A 17,717-nucleotide genomic window follows, 5' to 3' on the forward strand; every position below is an offset into this window, starting at 1 on the left:
ATCTACCGGCAAGGCAGCAGCGAGGCTGGGGGAGGGGCGCCCGCCATTGCTGAGGCTTAAGTAGGTAAACATAGCCGCTGGGAAGCTCGAACAGGGTGGAGCTCACAGCAGCTCAAGGAAACCTGCCTGTCTCTGTAGACTCCACCTCTGGGGACAGGGCACAACTATACAACAACAAAAGCAGCAGAAAACTCTGCAGACGCAAACGACTCTGTCTGACAGCTTTGAAGAGAGCAGTGGATCTCCCAACACGGAGGTTGAGATCTGAGAAGGGACAGACTCCCTGCTCAAGTGGGTCCCTGACCCCTGAGCAGCCTAACTGGGAGACATCCCCCACTAGGGGCAGTCTGATACCCCACACCTCACAGGGTGGAGTACACCCCTGAGAGGAAGCTTCCAAAGCAAGAATCAGACAGGTACACTCGCTGTTCAGAAATATTCTATCTTCTGCAGCCTCTGCTGCTGATACCCAGGCAAACAGGGTCTGGAGTGGACCTCAAGCAATCTCCAACAGACCTACAGCTGAGGGTCCTGACTGTTAGAAGGAAAACTATCAAACAGGAAGGACACCTACACCAAAACCCCATCAGTACATCACCATCATCAAAGACCAGAGGCAGATAAAACCACAAAGATGGGGAAAAAGCAGGGCAGAAAAGCTGGAAATTCAAAAAATAAGAGCGCATCTCCCCCGGCAAAGGAGCGCAGCTCATCGCCAGCAACGGATCAAAGCTGGACGGAGAATGACTTTGACGAGATGAGAGAAGAAGGCTTCAGTCCATCAAATTTCTCAGAGCTAAAGGAGGAATTATGTACCCAGCGCAAAGAAACTAAAAATCTTGAAAAAAAAGTGGAAGAATTGATGGCTAGAGTAATTAATGCAGAGAAGGTCCTAAACGAAATGAAAGAGATGAAAACCATGACACGAGAAATACGTGACAAATGCACAAGCTTCAGTAACCGACTCGATCAACTGGAAGAAAGAGTATCTGCGATTGAGGATCAAATGAATGAAATGAAGCGAGAAGAGAAACCAAAAGAAAAAAGAAGAAAAAGAAATGAACAAAGCCTGCAAGAAGTATGGGATTATGTAAAAAGACCAAATCTACGTCTGATTGGGGTGCCTGAAAGTGAGGGGGAAAATGGAACCAAGTTGGAAAACACTCTTCAGGATATCATCCAGGAGAACTTCCCCAACCTAGTAGGGCAGGCCAACATTCAAATCCAGGAAATACAGAGAACGCCACAAAGATACTCCTCGAGAAGAGCAACTCCAAGACACATAATTGCCAGATTCACCAAAGTTGAAATGAAGGAAAAAATCTTAAGGGCAGCCAGAGAGAAAGGTCGGGTTACCCACAAAGGGAAGCCCATCAGACTAACAGCAGATCTCTCGGCAGAAACTCTCCAAGCCAGAAGAGAGTGGGGGCCAATATTCAACATTCTTAAAGAAAAGAATTTTAAACCCAGAATTTCATATCCAGCCAAACTAAGTTTCATAAGTGAAGGAGAAATAAAATCCTTTACAGATAAGCAAATGCTTAGAGATTTTGTCACCACTAGGCCTGCCTTACAAGAGATCCTGAAGGAAGCACTAAACATGGAAAGGAACAACCGGTACCAGCCATTGCAAAAACATGCCAAAATGTAAAGACCATTGAGGCTAGGAAGAAACTGCATCAACTAACGAGCAAAATAACCAGTTAATATCATAATGGCAGGATCAAGTTCACACATAACAATCTTAACCTTAAATGTAAATGGACTAAATGCTCCAATTAAAAGACACAGACTGGCAAACTGGATAAAGAGTCAAGACCCATCAGTCTGCTGTATTCAGGAGACCCATCTCACACGCAGAGACATACATAGGCTCAAAATAAAGGGATGGAGGAAGATTTACCAAGCAAATGGAGAACAAAAAAAAGCGGGGGTTGCAATACTAGTCTCTGATAAAACAGACTTTAAACCATCAAAGATCAAAAGAGACAAAGAAGGCCATTACATAATGGTAAAGGGATCAATTCAACAGGAAGAGCTAACTATCCTAAATATATATGCACCCAATACAGGAGCACCCAGATTCATCAAGCAAGTCCTTAGAGACTTACAAAGAGACTTAGACTCCCATGCAATAATAATGGGAGACTTCAACACTCCACTGTCAACATTAGACAGATCAACGAGACAGAAAGTTAACAAGGATATCCAGGAATTGAACTCATCTCTGCAGCAAGCAGACCTAATAGACATCTACAGAACTCTCCACCCCAAATCAACAGAATATACATTCTTCTCAGCACCACATCGTACTTACTCCAAAATTGACCACGTAATTGGAAGTAAAGCACTCCTCAGCAAATGTACAAGAACAGAAATTATAACAAACTGTCTCTCAGACCACAGTGCAATCAAACTAGAACTCAGGACTAAGAAACTCAATCAAAACTGCTCAACTACATGGAAACTGAACAACTTGCTCCTGAATGACTACTGGGTACATAACGAAATGAAGGCGGAAATAAAGATGTTCTTTGAAACCAATGAGAACAAAGATACAACATACCAGAATCTCTGGGACACATTTAAAGCAGTGTGTAGAGGGAAATTTATAGCACTAAATGCCCACAAGAGAAAGCAGGAAAGATCTAAAATTGACACTCTAACATCACAATTAAAAGAGTTAGAGAAGCAAGAGCAAACACATTCGAAAGCTAGCAGAAGGCAAGAAATAACTAAGATCAGAGCAGAACTGAAGGAGATAGAGACACAAAAAACTCTCCAAAAAATCAATGAATCTAGGAGTTGGTTTTTTGAAAAGATCAACAAAATTGACAGACCACTAGCCAGACTAATAAAGAAGAAAAGAGAGAAGAATCAAATCTACGCAATTAAAAATGATAAAGGGGATATCACCACCGACCCCACAGAAATACAAACTACCATCAGAGAATACTATAAACACCTCTACGCAAATAAACTGGAAAATCTAGAAGAAATGGATAATTTCCTGGACACTTACACTCTTCCAAGACTAAACCAGGAAGAAGTTGAATCCCTGAATAGACCAATAGTAGGCTCTGAAATTGAGGCAATAATTAATAGCCTACCAACCAAAAAAAGTCCAGGACCAGATGGATTCACAGCTGAATTCTACCAGAGGTACAAGGAGGAGTTGGTACCATTCCTTCTGAAACTATTCCAATCAATAGAAAAAGAGGGAATCCTCCCTAACTCATTTTATGAGGCCAACATCATCCTGATACCAAAGCCTGGCAGAGACACAACAAAAAAAGAGAATTTTAGACCAATATCCCTGATGAACATCGATGCAAAAATCCTCAATAAAATACTGGCAAACCGGGTTCAGCAACACATCAAAAAGCTTATCCACCATGATCAAGTGGGCTTCATCCCTGGGATGCAAGACTGGTTCAACATTCGCAAATCAATAAACATAATCCAGCATATAAACAGAACCAAAGACAAGAACCACATGATTATCTCAATAGATGCAGAAAAGGCTTTTGACAAAATTCAACAGCCCTTCATGCTAAAAACGCTCAATAAATTCGGTATTGATGGAACGTACCTCAAAATAATAAGAGCTATTTATGACAAACCCACAGCCAATATCATACTGAATGGGCAAAAACTGGAAAAATTCCCTTTGAAAACTGGCACAAGACAGGGATGCCCTCTCTCACCACTCCTATTCAACATGGTGTTGGAAGTTCTGGCTAGGGCAATTAGGCAAGAGAAAGAAATCAAGGGTATTCAGTTAGGAAAAGAAGAAGTCAAATTGTCCCTGTTTGCAGATGACATGATTGTATATTTAGAAAACCCCATTGTCTCAGCCCAAAATCTCCTTAAGCTGATAAGCAATTTCAGCAAAGTCTCAGGATACAAAATTAATGTGCAAAAATCACAAGCATTCTTATACACCAGTAACAGACAAACAGAGAGCCAAATCAGGAATGAACTTCCGTTCACAATTGCTTCAAAGAGAATAAAATACCTAGGAATCCAACTTACAAGGGATGTAAAGGACCTCTTCAAGGAGAACTACAAACCACTGCTCAGTGAAATCAAAGAGGACACAAACAAATGGAAGAACATACCATGCTCATGGATAGGAAGAATCAATATCGTGAAAATGGCCATACTGCCCAAGGTTATTTATAGATTCAATGCCATCCCCATCAAGCTACCAACGAGTTTCTTCACAGAATTGGAAAAAACTGCTTTAAAGTTCATATGGAACCAAAAAAGAGCCCGCATCTCCAAGACAATCCTAAGTCAAAAGAACAAAGCTGGAGGCATCACGCTACCTGACTTCAAACTATACTACAAAGCTACAGTAACCAAAACAGCATGGTACTGGTACCAAAACAGAGATATAGACCAATGGAACAGAACAGAGTCCTCAGAAATAATACCACACATCTACAGCCATCTGATCTTTGACAAACCTGAGAGAAACAAGAAATGGGGAAAGGATTCCCTATTTAATAAATGGTGCTGGGAAAATTGGCTAGCCGTAAGTAGAAAGCTGAAACTGGATCCTTTCCTTACTCCTTATACGAAAATTAATTCAAGATGGATTAGAGACTTAAATGTTAGACCTAATACCATAAAAATCCTAGAGGAAAACCTAGGTAGTACCATTCAGGACATAGGCATGGGCAAAGACTTCATGTCTAAAACACCAAAAGCAACGGCAGCAAAAGCCAAAATTGACAAATGGGATCTCATTAAACTAAAGAGCTTCTGCACAGCAAAAGAAACTACCATCAGAGTGAACAGGCAACCTACAGAATGGGAGAAAATTTTTGCAATCTACTCATCTGACAAAGGGCTAATATCCAGAACCTACAAAGAACTCAAACAAATTTACAAGAAAAAAACAAACGACCCCATCAAAAAGTGGGCAAAAGATATGAACAGAGATTTCTCAAAAGAAGACATTCATACAGCCAACAGACACATGAAAAAATGCTCATCATCACTGGCCATCAGAGAAATGCAAATCAAAACCACAATGAGATACCATCTCACACCAGTTAGAATGGCGATCATTAAAAAGTCAGGAAACAACAGGTGCTGGAGAGGATGTGGAGAAATAGGAACACTTTTACACTGTTGGTGGGATTGTAAACTAGTTCAACCATTATGGAAAACAGTATGGCGATTCCTCAAGGATCTAGAACTAGATGTACCATATGACCCAGCCATCCCATTACTGGGTATATACCCAAAGGATTATAAATTATGCTGCTATAAAGACACATGCACACGTATGTTTATTGCGGCACTATTCACAATAGCAAAGACTTGGAATCAACCCAAATGTCCATCAGTGACTGATTGGATTAAGAAAATGTGGCACATATACACCATGGAATACTATGCAGCCATCAAAAAGGATGAGTTTGTGTCCTTTGTAGGGACATGGATGCAGCTGGAAACCATCATTCTTAGCAAACTATCACAAGAACAGAAAACCAAACACCGCATGTTCTCACTCATAGGTGGGAACTGAACAATGAGATCACTCGGACTCAGGAAGGGGAACATCACACACCGGGGCCTATCATGGGGAGGGGGGAGGGGAGAGGGGGGAGGGGGGAGGGATTCCATTGGGAGTTATACCTGATGTAAATGACGAGTTGATGGGTGCAGCACACCAACAAGGCACAAGTATACATATGTAACAAACCTGCACGTTATGCACATGTACCCTACAACTTAAAGTATAATAATAATAATAATAAAAAAAAAAAAGTTAAAACAAGAAGTAAAATCTCCATTCCCATGCAAATTTGCAGTGAATATATTTTCTGAGCACATACCACAGACTCAGCAATATTTTAGTACATTGATGCAAACGCAAAGTAAATTCTCATATTTCAAATTCCTTTTCACTGTTCAGTTGAGGAGCTTCCAGTTTAAACTTTAATTGGAAGTAATTAATCTGCAATGTATTGACCTAATAAAAGGTAACTATCAGGAGAAGGATCTAATAGAATTCTATAATGACTTTTAAGTGATGAATATGCTCAATTAAAATAATATGGTTGTGACCTGATAAAAGTATTTGAAAATACATATCTGCATAAGAAGACATTTTCAAAGATGAAACACATAAAATATCACTACAAATCTTCATTAACAGATGAACATTTGCAATTGATTTTGATGAAAGGGAACACTAACAGTGAAGCTCAATTAAGAAAAAAGCCCCTTCCTAGAAAAAGAATTTTACTCTCCTCCGTAGTAAACCTTATTTTTTAAAAAAGACTCAATTGTTGTTATAGTTTGAACTTTGTCCATGAGAATGTTGTAAAAATCTGGTTTCTCTCTTTTTGTGTAAGTACCTACATATTATTAATATCGGCAATTCTGCCTCTTGGCCTGAGATGACTAAAATATTTACTACCTTGTTCTTTGTTTAAAAATTTCACCACCCCCTGTAGTAAAGAATGAATTTAAAATGTTCTTCACTTATTTAAAATTGTTAAATTAATTGCCAGTTATCCAGACATTTCGTAGTCTATTACTTGGGATTGGAGGTCCTAGCTGAAGAAGGGAATGTAGAAGAAGGTTGTATAAAGCTAGGAATGATTTTATATTCAACTCAGGACCCGTGGTAATATTTAGTGGCAAAACAAACATGATTAATTAGGAAATGGACAATAACTTATTTTTCTCTATCAGCAGTGATTCATGTGGAAATCACTGTAATCAAGCAATTACATTTTTACAATTTTAGATGACTTTTATGGTAATAATATTTCCATATATTAGAGGTTACTTTACTTGAGTAAGTCACATTAAACCATTGTGTTTTATGTCTAACTAGTTTTGTTTTAACCACAACTAGTGTTATTAATAACATCACTTATTTCCTATTTCTTAAGTACTGGCTGTAGAAAAATCTGGCACTTCTCATTTATTGATTATACAAACATTGATTAGTCACTGATTATTATTGAGGCTTCCTTTGTGCCAGGCACCAACACAGCTCCATAGAATGATATGGTAAATGAGACACAAAGGGTGCCTGCATTTATGGGCCTTGCATTCTTACCTTCAGTCTAATTTTTTATAAATATAAATGTATGCCATAGTCTTTCAAAGAGAATTTACACTGCTAAAAACAAAACTTTGTCCTAAGGGGCCCTACTACCTAAGGATAAATGACACTAAAATATGATCACAAAAACAAGTCTATTTAAAACAACAACCAAAAATGCACCATAAATAGGGGAGAAATGTTCAGCTCATAATTTGAAAAAGAAAATGAAAAAGAAAATGAAGAAGTAAAATGAAAATACACATTTTCATTTAACTGAAATTTATTTGTAACTTAAATATCCCTCAAACCTCAAAAAAATGAATAAAGAATTGGTTTTGATATGTGGAGCTTAATTTTTCAAACAGCATTGTATGTTAACATGAAATACCTTTTATCTCTTATTTATCTTTTCAGAATGATCATAAAGCAGGTTTGCATCACTTTGGTAAAAATGTGCGCACTTATATAAATGTGGACCTAGCAAGTTGCCTTGGTGTTTGCCTTTAACCTTGGATATCAAAATCATTTCTCTTGAAGTATCTTTTGTGTCATTATCCTTGGTCATTTTCTTGTTAACTGGTCCAGCTTTTCCAGAACCATGCTTCTCAGTAGCCTTTTGTGAGATTTAAGCAGGTCTCCAAGAATACTTTCCTAGACTTCACTAAATTTAGCATCTTTATAAAATTTGAATTTTTACTTGTAATTGATATGCATTCTAATCAGATCATATTGTTGGGGTTGATTAAGCCAAACCAGTCAAGTATGGGATTCACTCAATGAGGAAGAAATGAATGGTAGTGACAAATCAGTGAGGGCTATTTGGTCACTAGTGAAATATCTTATTTGCAAATATTTTTATTTTAGCTTGATTCCTCACCCAACCCCATAGTAGTGAAGACATGAATAAAAAACACTCAGCTAAAGGACTACTTATAGTTTTGGTTTATGCACTCTATCCTGATCCTGCAGATCTGAAAGAAGCCAGGATAATGAGGTCAACTGTCTTCCAGACAAAGAATAATAATAACTTGGAGGTGTGAATAGCCTCTAAATGGCAGAGCTTTCTCTAGACTATGCCTGTGCTAACAAAGGTCTGAAGGAAAGTGAAAGCTGGGTCTTGGTTTGGAAGCTTAGAACATTGAGCCAGCGGTAGAGTGTAATTCACAAACTGCCGAGTAGAATAAAATCAATCTCCCTCACTTCAGAAAGAATTGGCGCCCTTGCCTCAACTGTTTCTCATTTCTAGTTAAGGATGTCAATCAACTTGGATTGACAGCAAAAACCATCAAAATGTTACACCTTGTAATGAAATAATGATAGTCAGCCAACCAGATACTAGATAACTACACAGCTGAGAGGAAAACCCTTTCAATATCTGTTATAAAGATCTATCCTGGTACTGGGCCTCTTAAATATAAAGAAAAACAAAACTTAAAGTGGGTTCATCTGGAGACCACTACTTCTGTTATGCCTTTTTAATCCACTCAGAACTTTCCAAATAAACTCAATGATGTTAATGATTTTCCTCAATACAGGTTCAGTAACTTCTGTTTGCAAAGGTGACATCGCACATCTCTCTTCCAGCTTGTCATGTCAGTCTCATGATTTTGTAAATAGCAGAACAAATGGAAGCTAAGTCCTGCTAGAAAAATCAAAACTTTGAAAGGCCACTACAGAAGTGGAAATACATTTCTCTCAGATGTCAGAGTTCTTGTGTGCTAGTCTCATCTCTGCTCTAATTAAATTCCATGTGAAGCTATTTCCCTCTCATGGGACATCTCATCTCCTTTGTGGAGGTGGAGAGTGGAGGGGGTTGGGTCTTGACCTATCTCCATCATGCTTCAAGGAGAACCAAAAGGATAAAATAACATCTCTTGTTTTAGTTCACGAAATGAATACCATTATCTGAAAATTTACACATGGTTTGGAAAAATCTGTTAAAACATTTTCAAGTTATAGAATCATTACAGTTTTGGAGCACATGTTTAGTTATGTGCTTAGTACTGTTTTATTCAAGGATTTAAATTTAATACTGCAATTTTAATAATTACAGTAAAAATGTCAGCTAAGAACTATAAAAGTGAACACTTAATAATTGAAAGAAGTATCTTCCCAACACAAATGACTGAATGAAAGATTTTAAATACCTTTATAAATAATTTTTAAGTAAAAATTTACAAAATGTTGTCAAAAAGCATACCCACCAGATGGCTTAAATATGTAGGAAAAGAAGGTTTCGGCACATGAATGTGTTTTGTGCAAATAAATACAGAGACGGCATTAAAAACACTTAAGTCAGTATTCCAAATATCTAGGTTCTCTGTGGTATTGTCTGCAGTAATCACTTACTTATTGCACTTCTAAAACAAATTCCAATGTAATATGTCAACACTTTTAATACTAATCAGCCTGGTAAACAACATCTGCCTGAAAGGAATAATAATAATAATAATAATATACCTAAGTCAAGTCCTTATTGTGCCACTTAAATGTTGTTAAACTCTAAACATATTTCTGAAGTCATTTAGTCCTTAGTTTCCTTTTTTCTAAGTTGACTAGTTTGTACTCTAAAGTCATTAACATCACAGTTTTTTTTTAATTGCAAATTGATGGGGTCTAAGCTATCTGTTAATGAATGTAACAAATGAAAAATGTTTGTAATTCTCATCATTTTATGCTACTATGAGAAGCTTCTACAACATATGGAAGACAGATTTAAAATTGAATTTTTCAAAACACACATGTTCCAAGAAAGTTTTCACCATCTCTCCGCAGCAAGAGGTGATTTCCAGAGGCTGATTCGGGCATCTGAGAGAAGTCCAAAGAGAAGCCACTCAGTTACCATTACATTGCTCATTAATCTTTCTGAGAGTAGATGTATTTGATTAAAGAGATCACTAGCTTCTCGTGGAAGAATTCATGAATTCTTCAACTATAATTTATTGAATGCTCACATCCAAGATGCTAGAACAAATAATATTTATGTCTAATTTTGTGATGATTTTCTTTCTAGGACCCACTGATCTCAGCATGAAGAGGCAATTGGCGACTAGCTCAGGATCCTCCAGCAGCTCAAACTCCAGACCCCAGCTGAGTCCAACTGAAATCAATGCCGTGAGACAGCTTGTTGCAGGATATCGAGAGTCAGCTGCATTTTTATTGCGATCTGCAGATGAACTGGAAAATCTCATTTTACAACAGAACTGAGACAGACAACCACCATATTCACTGAGGTCTAAATTTGCAGTTTCCACTAATGACATTTTGATTTCCCAACAGAGATACTTCTGGTCTTACTGCAGTCTTTTAAGAGAAATACTTCCATTATGCCACATTGTCCTTGATCCATAAGTGATGTGTTAAGGTGCTTCAAAGGAACTCTGGCCTCTGAAGTACTTGAGATACTTTAATATGTCCAGCCTATTGCTTTTTGTTTTAGTGTGTCAGCATAAATATCAGGGGCATAAAAGGCTATCTGTTCTTAATTCAAGGATAAAACAGAAGAAGCTTGTGGTATAAAACAGTAGTTCAAGATTCAGCTGAAATATTAGTGGAATTTGCTACTGACTCATTGGACTGAAAGCTGAAGTACCTGGCAAAAAAAAAAAAAAAAGCCAAATTTCTTGTTGCTACAGGATATAACAACAATGAAAAGGATCTTGTATTTTAAAAAAATATATGTAATTTTTATAAAAAGAAAACTTGTTTTTCATTCAAACTTGTCATTTTTACTTTGGTAACTTTTTCATAGGTCCTAAAAGAAAACTGTTTTGAGAAACTACTGTAAGTACCTTTTCCACATCCCTTGCCTTCTCCTCTTTCCAAATTCTTTCTACAAAAATAACACTTGATGCTGGAAAAACCCTTGCCTACGTTCTTTCAATCATCACATCAGGAACTACTTCCAAGAAAAGCCTGCATTTCTGCACTCATGCTGTTCTCAAAAACCCCACTCAACACTGCAACTTTATCATAGCAGTTTTCATCCCAGAATTTTTTTAATGTTAAGACAAGACATATCATTGAAAAAAAATCACACCTTGGTTTCTTAGAGCTGCTCGTTCCTGATTGCCGCTGCTGTCTCCAGGCATCCCTCTAGCAGCAACTGGATGTAGATGACTGAATGTTAAGAGGTTGCAAGTGACAATCTGAAAATTTGCACTCTTGTGTGTAGTTTTCTTTTCATTTCCCTCAGAAATAGTTTCCAAAAAGATCATTACATCTCCTGATATGATTTGTATAATTTTCAGTTCTAGCTAAAAATAATGTAAAGAACTCTCAGCGGATGCAGCTGCAACTTACAATGAACTGTGCCCTCCTATTCCCCATATTTTATCCTTGTTTCTTATTTTATAGTGTGGGATACACATGAGTGGTGTTTTCTTTGTGCACTGAGGCAAGCCTATTTTTAAAATATTTAGGGAGAAGTACTTTCGTTCATGCTTCTTGTACAACTTTTTTCTGTTGTTTAGCTTTGGTTGGATTACAAATTCTTTGTGCATTCCTGAATTTGCCTTATTTCATGTAAAATTTATGTCATTCAGTTTTTGACCATGAGTTTGAAGCATCAGTGGTATTTCTTATCTACTTGTTACATATAGTTTTTCAAGTAATGACTGTGATTGTGACCGAGTAATGTGCACTTTTTCTTGTAACTGTGGACATTGCTATGCTTTTTTCTTCTAGTGTTTCTAGAATTACTGTTCCTTACAGTTACGTAAACAAAAAACAAAACAAAACAAAAAAAACTTTTGTGATACTGTTGGTGAATATAATGTGAAAATCTTATTGAAATATGAGTATTTTGGGAATACATAGCTGCACAAACATCTTTTAAGATGTGGATTTAGAGTTTGCTTATTTAAATGAAAATTCAAAAATTGAGGGCTGGTATAATTTTCTCTGTTTTGTTTGGTTTAATAAACAGATTTCTGTGTTAAAACAATGATTGTCAAACCTTATAAACTTTCTGAGGGATATAATGCTTAATTTTTAGCCATTTACTTTTAAAATCTAAAAGGCTATTTTCTACCTACATTTAGCACAAAATTGGCACTTCAAATTTATTTCTCAAGAATATCCTAATATCCCCCAGGGTCTCAACATTCATTCTAGTAAATGATTTATTCCAAGAATGGGTAAGGAAATTAGGAAGCCAAGACTGCTTCATCTGATTATTCAAATATGATTAGAGAATATTTTTGTATACTTTATTACTTTTTTTTTCAGGAGTAACCTGTTTTTTAGTTCTTCCTGATTTAACATCTTGGATGAAACACGTGCTTGTTTTAAGTGCATATTTTATACTTTTCCTTTTGCTATAATAGTATTTAAAGGCTTGGACAGGGTTTCTATTTTGCAAATTAACACTCAGGCTTGAATTCAGCATATATGTCAAAAATTCTTGATGGTTAAGAAGCAAAGGGAGTAAAGAAGCTAAATTCCAACAAGGTGCTCTTGTTTCTATTTCATTTTCATCTTCAGTTATGACTCCCACATTCACTCACCAAGGTCAAAATACCCAAAATCTGTGTTCCGCACATTTGTTCAAAAGAATGAGCATATTGGGACTCTCATCATTCCTGGGAGAGTACAATGGTCAAAATGAAGTCCATTTTTTTCTTTACTTGTACCTGAAAAACAGCCTGGTCCTTTTTTTACCCTCTGTCACAGCAGAATAAAGAGATCACATTTCTTTATAAAGCATTTTGGAGAAACTGAGTGAAGGTTCATACTCTCATTCAAAATAGGTGATTAAAAAATAGGAAACTATCATTAACACAGAGATAAAACGGAAGCCTCTGTCACTTCTGCCAGTTAGCTTATCATACAACACCAGTTTCTTGCCACATATGTATTATTTTATCATACTTTTAAAAAGTGCCTTGAAATAACCATAGACATGCAAGCACAAAGTCACTGAATCTTAAATTGTGTAGTACAAATAACCATACTCAGTGAAAAGGGCTTCAAGATACAGTATCAGCCACCATTTAAGGACTATTTACCAAGGAAATGCATTTTGCTTCCTCTACTTCTCATAATAACCTGAGATGAGCGTAGTCACTCTCCATTCTACAAAGTCATCTCCAAAAGAGGAAATGAGTAATCAAAAGCACAAAGACAGTGAAAGCTGAAGCCGTCCTTTGAACCCAGGCATACCTGATGTCAGAGCCCACCCTGTTGGTCACTGTCATCTGCTCCTTCACGGGTACTAAATAATTAAATTCTGCGCTTAGAACCAAGCTTTTACACTGAATTTTAGAAGTTTTGTATGTACAGATTAATCATATTTATTTATTTAAAAATGCACGTGACTTATCCAATTATTTGACTAAACACAATTTTATTCTCCTACAGAAGATGTAATTTCCTTTGCGATACGTTCTTTACAAATATTAAAAGCTACCATAAAACCCACCACTAATGAAAATCAAGTACACAAAGCATGAAAGAGAAAGGCAGTGACTTTTTATCAATGGGGGCCAGTATTGAATTCTGTAAGGAAAAGTAAAAGGGATTATCCAGTTGAACCCGTATAGAAAAATTCATTCACTTGAGATTTTTGCCCCAGACACTATACAGGTGCTATCCTGCTATTGTCATTAACCCTGACAGCATGAACACAAATATCATTCAAAGATTAAACTTTCTATGCCAAAAATATTTTCTAATTTCATGTGGCCCATGTTTTAAGATGTAGTTCATAGAAAAAAATTCAAAAATAAAGTAGGTAGACGTTATCATATCTTTTGAAGTGTGTTTGGGATGCCGATATTCAGTAAAGTAAATTGAACACAAGCTAATCTACAGAAACTTACTATATTAGTTTTAGCTGTCTTCTTTCTTAAAAAAAAAAAATCTGTAAGGACGTAAAATGCTATTAATAAAGTAACCTATCTCCAGTTTTAACATCAGTCATGTTCAACATTTAATTTTTTCTGATTACAAAAGAAACTTGGGAAGTACAAGAAAAAGATAAGAAATAAAAATAAAGGAAGAATTAAATGTCAGCATCTATAGAGAATTACGAGAAACATTTTGTAGCGTATCTTTCCGATTTTATCTAAAATGTATATACATATTTTTTTCTGTTTGTTTTTTACCATATGTGGTCTTTTATCATAACCTAATTATATACCATACATATTTTCCAAATCAGGCATTCTTCTTAAATTACTTTAGTGATTGTGTAGTGTGACATTATGGGAGTGTACTTGTAATAGTTTTCTACTGTTGCTTCAAAACCCCAAACAACAAATGTATTACATAACCAACCGTAGGTTAGGTGTTTCACTGGTCTAAAATCAATGTGTTGGCAGGCCTCTGCTCCTCTGTGAAGGCTCTAGGGGAGAATCCATTTCCTTACCTACTCCAATTTCTGGAAGCTGTTTATATTCCTTGACTGGGGACCTCTTCCCTCATCTTCAAAGCCAGGAACATAATGTATTCAAATCTCTCTATAACTCTGCCCTTTTCTTCCTCTTCAAAAACATTTAAGGATCCTTATAAGTATACTGGGCTCACCTGAATAATACAGCATACTCTCCTTTTACTAAGGTTTGTTAATTAGCAACCTTAATCCATCTGCAAACTTAATTCCATAATCTGACATGTAACACAACATATTCACAGGTTCTATAATCAGGATGTGACTGTCTCTGGGGAGCTATTATTCTGCTTACTTCTGTAATTAATTTCTCGTTTTTTCTTTTAAAAACCACTCTGTACCCAGTTGCATTTTCCCATTCACTTGTAGAAAATATCTTAAGTCAGCAGCACAAACATTTACGAATAATTGTTAGCTGCTGCACCTATAATTCTTCTTTTGTATAAAGGGTGTGATCTTTGGTAATTATTTTAATGGTATTTTTCTTGAATGTCTCTCATTCAAATTAAATGTAATAAACAAATATGATAAAAGTGCAACTAAGACTTTCAAGGGAAATAAAGCAGAAATACCTCTGGACCCTTTCCTCCACATTGATTCTTAGAAGGTGTTTCTGCCCAAGAGATTTCCTGAAGTATGTTTGAGAAGGCTCCAACTCATTAGGAGAGAAGAGTACATGAGAATCCAAAGCTTAATTAAATTCAGAAAGCAATCCAACCACATTCATAAAACTTGTGGTAATTACCAGTGGCATTTTATTTACTCTGAACAATTAAAAGATATATTTAATGTTAGATGTAATTAGATGACATTTCTTTTAAAAGAGAGTGTTTGGCAACAACATATCTACTGAATTTAGGATGATCAAGTGAGTTTAAAAATTAAATCTCTCCCTTGATTTCTTTGCTAAAACCCTTTTTATTTGCACATTAAAAATTGTATTTCATCTCATTTACTATGTTTTTTTCCCCATTCAAGGCTATTGGCTGAAATAAGAGAAAATTAAAGATAATTTTCAGGACCGCTTTTAATACTATGAGAGAAAAAATACAGTAAAGCATAGACCACACAGACCAAATGCTGTTACTAAAAGTGTGGAATGGTACCAGTTTTTTCCCTTGAAAGTTTTAACTTCTAATATTCTCTGTTTATTGGGGAGTGGATTAGATAGGGCTGCCCATGAGAAATGTCTTCTACTTATTTAAGGCACTCCATCAAGGTGATAATACAGTGGCCAGAAATTCCACAGTAGATTATTTATTCTTATTTCCTTTGCTGGTGGAAGGACTCAGAGATCTGCTCTGAGCCAAACCCATAGAGTAAGCAAACCTCTTAGCTCATTTTAATTTTCATTCATTTAATCATTGTGTATTCTTTCCCTACTAGGTGCTGAGCATTGTGCTCTGATACAGAAAAATTACAATTCCTGCTTCAAAGAGTCAATATCTAATGGAAAAGAGGGACAGAAGTACAGTTGGTATAATACAAAAGGATGAAGTGTAAGAATACAACACGCAATGATAGGACTGTGCCAGAGAGGTCAGGGGAGGGCACAGACCCGGTCTTGGGGGCAGAAGGGTGAAGGGAGGGTGTAGCTCATTATAAAGACTGGATCATTAGAGAATACCTGGCCAAATGTTGAGAGAATCCTTTGAGAGAATAGGAGAAGAGAGAAACATGTGTCAAACGAAGAATGTTTCAACTGCAGGAGCAACAAAATGCGAGGTACAGAGGAGGCAAGGGATAACAAGTGCACAGTCACTCAAGTTTAGTGTTGCTGGAGGGTAGAGTTTGAAGACAAGAGATTCCTGGAGAAGAATAAAGGGGCCAGATATGCCCTGTAGAGGATGAAGAGGAACAGACATATTTTAAATAGTGGAGTGGCAAATGTGGGTTGGTCCCTTTGTAGAATATTGCATGATGGATCTGAGCAGAAACTTCTGGAGTAAGATGAAGTAACACTGCATCATAGAACCTTCCTTCCATCACCCAAAGTGAAAATCCCAAAAGGGAAAACAAACAACAAAAATGATTGCATGAGCAGCATACTCACATGGAAGGAAGGAAGGGTCTTTCTGCTATAAGCATTATATGGTGGGAGCCAGAAAAAGTCAGAAAATGCCACGTATTACTGCGACCACCTGAGGGCTCAAGAAAAGCGAACCAATCCAAGTCTGCTCATAAGTATATATATATATAGAGAGAGAGAGAGAGAAGGTTCTTAGCCTATAAGTGGTTTTGGAAAGGATACACCAATTAAGTCTGGCGGGGGAAAATTTCTGTGAGAAATCCTGTACCAATATGACATTGGAGGCACCAGTCAGGAGTACAACTTCCGATTGAATTCTAAGATAATATATAGAAATTTGAATTTGACCTTTGGTGTTGGCAGTATCTGCAGCTAGGCTGAATACTAATGAACAAAAGGAGGATAATTGCTTTAGGAGTGGCAGAGGCACGCCGTAGAATTCCTGCTGATCTAAGGTCCAGCACTACTCTGCTGTCTGCATGGGATGCGTACACTGTGAGTGATGCAATGTTTCACCTTGTCCCATCTTCCAAAGAAAACACTACCCGTGAGGAACTGTCATTTCACTAGTAAAACCAAACTAAACTAAACTAAAAGCCAACGTGAATACCATATCATGAGGTTGCAGCTTCGTTGCCAAACTAGTCCTTCTCCTACACCACTAAGGAAACTCTGATAGTTTTTTTCTTCCAGTCTTCCGAGGGGCCCCACTATGTCTTGGGCTGGCATAGTGTATAAGGCACCCACCCTGCATTGCTGTAGCGGATAGAAAATGTGTGCAACAATAGACTGCTCTGTTTTTAGGAACCCTTTGAGAAAGAATGCTTACAATTAAAGATTTGCCATAAGGTGACATCATTATAATATAGGGTTGTCAAATGAGGTGAAAACGTGTTTCCCTGCTCTTGTGGCTTATTTTAGCAAGCACAGCATTTATTGAAGAAAAAAATGTATTATTGGAAGATACTTTAAGTATAGTTTCTTTTTTTTTGAATTTTTGTGAACTCTTCTCCCCTGTCTGCCTTCCTTTCTTCCTATAACGTGTCATGTTGTTTCTTTAACTTTTGTTTATATTTAAGGGGCATGCTCTGTTTAATTTACTGTTTGTCCTAATGCGGTACGATTAAACTCTCCTTGACATCTTTTTCCCCCTGTCTGAAATGTACACCTTTCCTTTTCAGGTTAGCAGCTGAAGTGTTGGGTATGTGAGTTCTATGCCC

General features: G+C 36.8%; 1 protein-coding gene across 14 annotated transcripts in view; it reads left to right on the forward strand.

Annotated features, from left to right (window-relative positions):
• LOC105498504 (nucleolar protein 4) overlaps positions 1-12,023 on the forward strand; it is a 395,811-nt gene extending 383,788 nt beyond the window's left edge. For all 14 annotated transcript variants that reach the window (XM_011770675.2, XM_071085473.1, XM_011770676.3 and 11 more), the window contains one exon: positions 10,092-12,023. In XM_011770675.2, the coding sequence (XP_011768977.1) occupies positions 10,092-10,285 (194 nt within the window). In that variant the 3' untranslated portion in view covers positions 10,286-12,023. The remainder of the gene's footprint in view (positions 1-10,091) is intronic.
• The last annotated feature ends 5,694 nt before the right edge of the window (positions 12,024-17,717 follow it).

Source organism: Macaca nemestrina, chromosome 19 (assembly GCF_043159975.1).
Source record: "Macaca nemestrina isolate mMacNem1 chromosome 19, mMacNem.hap1, whole genome shotgun sequence".
NCBI lineage: Eukaryota > Metazoa > Chordata > Mammalia > Primates > Cercopithecidae > Macaca > Macaca nemestrina.